We start from the raw sequence: 7,148 nt of genomic DNA on the forward strand, positions 1-7,148 counted from the left end.
TATGTTTTCACATTTTAAAATTGTGACTAGAAAAATTTATTGACATTTAAAAAATAAAACTAAATTTTCTTATTTTTAGTTTTATTTTCTGTTTACATGTTTGACATATTATATTAATATTATATTAGTCTGGTATATAATTTACTGGTTCACTCTATTGTAAAAATAACAATGATAATATAATATATTTTTTCACATTTTAAAAGTGTGACTAGAAAATTTTATTAGCATTATAAAAACTAACTTCTCTTACTTTTAAGTTTCATTTTCTGTTTACTTGTTTGACATAATATATTAATATTATATTAGTTAGGTAAATAATTTACTAGTTCACTCTCTAATTAAACAAGTTTATTCTATAATCTGATTACATGTCAACCCACCATCCGGTTTAACCCATTTTGGCAACATGTTTATAAATTATAATCATCAACCCGTTTAACTCGTTTAAACAGGTTAATGTTTTTGTTACACGATTTACATATGCCCGAATTATAGTTGATATCTTTGATACGAGTAAAAATATACGACTCAATCCGTTAGCCTGACACAATTATCAACCATAATTTGAAAAGGTAATTGAAATCATATATTAGGATTATTCAAGAAAAGCGTTGTTGTATTGTTTAAATTCAATTGGTATCTATACATAATACTTAATAACAACTTATTTTCTATATTTGAGTTAAACTTTTGAATTGATACTCACAAGAACCCCTTTATGTATCCACTTACACAAAGACACAAAGTTATAATCAGTATCGTTAGCTAGTGACAGAAACATTTGTGTCACAAATACTAGAAACCCATTTACACAAATATGGTGATGCCATGACTTTTAGTGACAAAATTTTGAACTAGATTTTATGGGCTTTGATGTTATAGTGACCAAACATGAACCATGTATTCATGTGTTGTAGGTCCTCACAACCGAGCAGTCCAGTCCCATCACCTACAGACGATCTTTTGACATAATAATTAAAAACATTATCAAGCATTTCAAGTTGACTAATTATTAGAGGATAATATTATATAATCATGATTATGATAATCATAGATGATCATAGACAGTTAATTCGCAACACATGTAAGCAACCTTAAAGTTGTAGAATTTTTTATATGTTAGATTAACGTCAAACAATGCCAACAAAATACGATTGGGCTGTTATGTCAAACATATTGTTTAGCCGTTCATGATAGTTGAGTATGAGTGTACGTCTAATATTCCATCCATAAATGGATTTCGTATTTTCATATCAGTCGGGATATAAGTTCACGTTACCCATCATGGGTAAAACTACCTAGCTAGCAAATCTAGTGTAGGAACTCATAAACCCGACTGGCACACATGTATTGATAATTTGATAAACATAAGTGTGTATATGAATTACCAAAATTTACAAATAATGAAGATATGTATTAAAAAACAAATATAAATACATGGATGATATACAATATGGAAGTTATTTATGTATAGGTATTTATATTTTTCTATAAAAAGGGGAAAAAATTGGAGGTATTTAATTAGTTAACTAAGTAAACTTAATCAACATAATATTGATAGATATCATCCATGGTAGGCAGCTCTAGTAGCAACTTGTCAAGGTCTCTAAAGGACATCCCTTTATTCAACACCGGTGTATTCCCATGACCATCGCGAACACCACCATCGCCCCCACCACAATTCTTTTTAGGAGAGGGGGCGGGAGAGGGTGCATCTTTACCCGTTAGACGTTGAACTACGGATTTAAAGCTCATGGCATCGGTCTCAACATACTCGGTATTGATGATCACCACTTTGACAGGCTCTCGTCTCGATCTTGACATATTCTTGGTTCTTGATTCGCCTAGACGAACTACTTCCCTTTCGACCCGAATTTTGGAGAATTAAAGAGTTAAGAGTACTTTAGATGAAAAAAAAGGCACAAAGTATGATGATAATGAGTCTTTATAGGAAGCCAAGTATGCAAAGATGACTGAAATGAATATAAAATTGTGTTACAATGGTTTGTTTATATAGGAGTGCATCTAGGAAGACTTTAGGAACGAGGGTGTAAGGATCGAGGTGCTTATTGCTTGAGTAAACTCGATTGTCAATACTTTCCTTCAACAATTATAGCTCTTCAACTTTTACCCCTTTTGATTTCGATTTTCATATTTTAGTCCTTGTCAAGCTGATGTTGTGCACATCAAAACTCGAGCTTGACTTATATAAGTAGCAAGTGCTTTGAGCTCAACTCATTTATTATTAAGTTATTTAATTTATATATATACATAACTACTTTTACGCACATTATATATATATATATAGAGAGAGAGAGAGAGAGAGAAGGTTCAAATAAAAATAAATAGTTTCATAAGAATAGTAAGAACCAATTAAATTACGACACGTGGCATGGTTCTTAACTTACACTAAAGGGTATTAAGGTAATTTTATATTTTCATTAAAATTAATTAATTTTTTTAGATTAAACCGTATATGTCCTATAATTATGGGATTTCATTTGAATTGGTACATTTAAGAGTTTTGGAATTTCAACGTGGGATTTCAATTAAATAACCATTAAATATAATTAAATTATATAATAACCGGTTTAATTCCTTTTTTTTTCTGGCTAATTGTTTTTTTAGGCTTTTCAAACTCCTCTGCCATCCTAAACAGCTTGAGTGCAAACAATACAACACTATTTAATTAAACGACATTCAAGTCACAGCCATCAATAAGTAAATGAAACAATCATTGTGTTTCAATGTCTTACCTTTTGATTATTACTTCGACTCTTCTTCAAAAACTATGTTTGCTAAAGAACACGATCGTCAATTTACAATGATAATACGTTTGAGGAGGTTATTATTGATAACTATGTTGAATTTATGCCTTTCAACAAGGTGATATACTTGTTTTCAAAAGGCCTAGATTATAGCCACAATGATAGCAGCATTATACCGATTTCAAAATTATAAAATTCGAGGTTCAATTAATAATATAATATATGGACAAAATTGCCCCTATTAAACAACAAAGGAAGAGTAAAGTTAAGAAACACCATGCTTTTTAGATGAAATCTAATATCAACCATTAGATTAGTTGATCTAATGGTCAATACTTACTCCTACCATTCATAGGAAACAATTTGATTTTATTATAACCTCACCCTATATATATAATATTGCAGAATATATATTGTATAACTATTTTATCATAATACAAATATAGATACATATTGATAGGATGATGACGATGATATTATTATATAATAATAAATTTATCATGCTGAATTAAAATGACGATATTTTCGAGTTTATTTCGAGACCAATATCAAAAGCTTGGTTCGGGCTCGTTCGTTAAACGAACTATAATTTAAGCTCGACTCAGTTAAGCTTGGGTTTTTTTTAACAAAGGCAGCCAAGAATAGCTCACAAACATCTTAATTAGGCTCATTTACACATTGAGCTTATAACTTGCCAACTACAACATTTTATTGTAGAAAAAACAAAAAAATTATTCTTAAACAGGTTTGATAGTAAAGTTTAAAATTTTAACCACATATAAGATGTTACAATGAATCTATCAATTCAAAAATCATCAAAAATACACATCTTTATGTACACCTACTAATTTCTTTATTTCTACATAATAGTTATTATAAACGTGTGTGTGTGTATATATATATACATATATATATAGGGTTAGGTTAGAATAAAAACTCATTTAAGTTGTGAAAATTTTAGAAACTCAATCTCAACCACATGTTTTTAATTAAAGATTAAATCTTGTGGTCCACAATTAAAGTTAATAAAAGATGTAAAAGTTTATTTACATTTTTTTCTCTCTCCTAAAAACATATATAAAAATTATTAAAAAAATGTAAAAAAAATAGCAAAACATTTTTTTTTATGTTTTCGATGTTTTGTATTAAATGTTACAACATATATTACATGTAAAAAAAAGATGTTACATAGGGTTTTCACGGGTTTTCTCAACTCAAGAGGGTTTTCAAACTATACTTCTCATATATATATAGTGTGTGTAGAAAAAAATCAGAAAAGGGTGTCCAAAAAAAAAGAGAAAAGTTTTGATCCAAAATGCCAAAAGATACTTTGAAAAGCCAAGTAGTGCACAATGAACATAATTAAAGGACTTGTTTAAAAAGTAAGTGCATATGCATGGTTGGAGAAGTTGACCGTTAATCAAAGCAGTCTAGAAGGACCAAAAAGCCCTTATGAAATATGGTTCTGGTCAAGCCACATGATCCCCCGAACCTTCAGACATCGAACCTGCTGGCATTATTAGCCATTAACTTCTAAATATCTTACCACCACGTGGATATGACGACACCCCTAATACGTAATACGTCTAAATACTGTATAAAGATATAATTGTATCAGTGTCAATCAGTTTTATCCTATTATACTATGAAATTGGATTATCTTTTAGTTAAAGTTGTATTTTTATGGAATTATAGGGTTAACTAGTTTACCCGGTTGATTCAAAAACCGATTTTGAAACATTGATCTCGAGTAAGTTAAAAAAGCTATACACACAGTCAAGTTGAAAAATTATGAGAACCATCATTTTAGAAATTGCGAGTAAGTGCTTGTATAGAGATGTGTAGGAGCTAGTAAATGGACAATTTATGTGGTTAATGCACTTATAGAATTCAATTTACTCTGAAATTAACATTTTCAAGTTCATAGGCTGGGTTGCAAAATTATTTCAATTTATTGATTGGGTTTATTATTTTATAATTCAACCTTTTTACAATATAACACTTCAAAGGAAATAGAGATTTGTGATGGCAAATAAGTTAGATGCAGGTTTTGTAGGTTTCATATTGAATAGCTTTCTGAATTGCGTAAGAGTTTACTTTCAGATTAAAGCATTTCGCGTTTAACGAAATTTACAATTGGATAAGATAGAAAGTTAATTTTCCAACAAATGAGATATTCTTCTATGTGAAATCAAAGTATGAAATCAGATTAATTCGTTGTTGGATTGAAACCAGATGAATCCTTTAAATATAGGTTGAACCACTATAATGGTTCAGTGAAATGTCATTACTTTTCTTAATGGTTATGGAAACTAGGTTTAACCATTGCAGTTGCATCGATACTAGAACCTCTATTCAGTAGCAACTTGTTGCTATCAAAGTTCTAAATGTCAACTGAAATATCGAATCTTATTTGCTACTTAGCCCATTGGCTACCGACAAACAAAGTTGCCAGCTACCATATGAACTAAGGTTCTTCTACAATACCAAATTGCACATTTAATCTATCATCAAAATAACTTTTTAGAGTTTGTGCAACCTAAACTAACTCACTAACACATAGCAATTCCTGGTAAATCCCAATTAGTGTCATCATCATCACAGTGTCTCTGTCACCAAAATGTCTTTTTAATGTCTAAAGTGACTTTGTATAACTAACAAACTCAATGCCATATGACAAAACACATTAAGGCCCAACTAGTGTATGAATCATGATACATATCTTTAACATCTAAGCTAATGTGATTTTGTGTAACCTAAACCAACTCACTAACAAATGAGAATGTCCATATGCATACCAATCATCGTATGTGTCCTTTAACAACAAAATAACTTGTTAAGACTTAATATGGCATGTTAAAGACTATTGTTCTCCTTCATTTGGTACCCTTAACATCCAAGGTTACACATTATGATCCATTATAACTCATTAGGGTCAAATATGACTCATTATCTTTTTGCATTATTGCCACCATTTGTATTCTAATTTTGTAGAACATACATATTTAAGCAAATTATTTTAAATAGTTAGTCAGTCATAGTAAAACTTTTCTCTAGTTAGTGATTCATTGCCAAACATGATAATTCATGTTAGGGATTTTGAGATAACAGCCTGGATTATTTAAAAAGTTGTATGATAATTTTCAGATTAAAAGTTATTTTGGTGGTTCTCTAAAACATTTTATTCAGATAAAACTCTAAATTGAGATAAAAATTTAGTATGGAATTTGTGAAAAAGATGGACCATGGTGTCGATCAATTAGAATGAGCGTCTTCTATATCTGCAAGAGCAATTAGATGTGGATAACTTCATAAGGCAGTTAAAATTCAAATTTTAATTTGGATTAATATGCCTTCAAAATAATACTTATGATTATGTGTGACATAATCATAAATTAACCCTAGTCAGGGGCTCTACCCCTTGAACCCGGCTAGGGGCTGCCGCCCCTAGGACCCCGCGACCGGGAGTGCTGCCCCCGAACCTCCGTTCATTAGGAGCTTCACCCCTAACATCATAGTAGACTAAAGCACGCGTACACTCCCGCACATTCCGAACTTGATGAATGTTTATTATGATTGCATTGATCGTCTAGTTAATCCAGTTATACTAAAATACTAACAATTCACACCAAAACTTGAATATTATTATTCATTTTATATTATTTTAGTCACTGTGCCCATTTTTATTAGTCATTTTATATTATTTTATACAAATACTTGTTTATATAACTTAACTTATAATCCATTTGATTTTAACACCAAAACTCTAAAAGCCTATCTCCCACTTGAACACCCCCTCCCTTTACCAAAATCATGTCTCAAATCGGTTATGAAGATGCCCCTGTGTTCACAACACCTCCCACTTCGCGCATTAGATTGCCCAAATCGCAAACGAGGCACAGCATTGAGGAAACCTAAGGGCCACTATCGCACACCACCATGAAGGTCACTTTCCACTAAAGCTCATGAAATATGGGTCCCGCTAAATGAAATCATGTCATTGCATATGGTCTCTGATTGGTCACGAACGTGCCAATTGATCCCACCGGAACTTGCAACGACGAATATTAGAGAATATTATAGAATATATTATGAGAGTCTTTATTACATTGTTACCATTTTACAATGATTCTATTACAACCCCGTAATGGAAGCAGGAGGAGACCCTATGCTGAGACTGAACCAAAAATCATCAAATAAAATTTTTAAAAGCCCTTTAGTAAAGATGTTTGCAATCTGGTATAGTGTTGGTACATGTATGACTTATAAATAAAGGTTAACTTCGATTATTGAGCGTTTAGAGTCCATTCTTTCTGATTTAGTAAATGCTATTTTGATATTTCTTAATTGATTTTGTATACTTTTATGTTGGTGTGA

General features: G+C 30.9%; 1 protein-coding gene across 1 annotated transcript; it reads right to left on the reverse strand.

Annotated features, from left to right (window-relative positions):
- Nucleotides 1-1,542: 1,542 nt before the first annotated feature.
- On the reverse strand, nucleotides 1,543-1,827 carry LOC143588742 (VQ motif-containing protein 1-like). The gene has a single exon (XM_077069670.1). It carries the CDS (start codon nucleotides 1,825-1,827, stop codon nucleotides 1,543-1,545), a length of 285 nt encoding a protein of 94 aa, XP_076925785.1.
- Between the last annotated feature and the right edge of the window lie 5,321 nt (nucleotides 1,828-7,148).

The sequence above is a fragment of the Bidens hawaiensis genome, unplaced genomic scaffold (assembly GCF_021521415.1).
Source record: "Bidens hawaiensis isolate Kalapana, Puna unplaced genomic scaffold, B.hawaiensis_p1.1 tig00036750_1, whole genome shotgun sequence".
NCBI lineage: Eukaryota > Viridiplantae > Streptophyta > Magnoliopsida > Asterales > Asteraceae > Bidens > Bidens hawaiensis.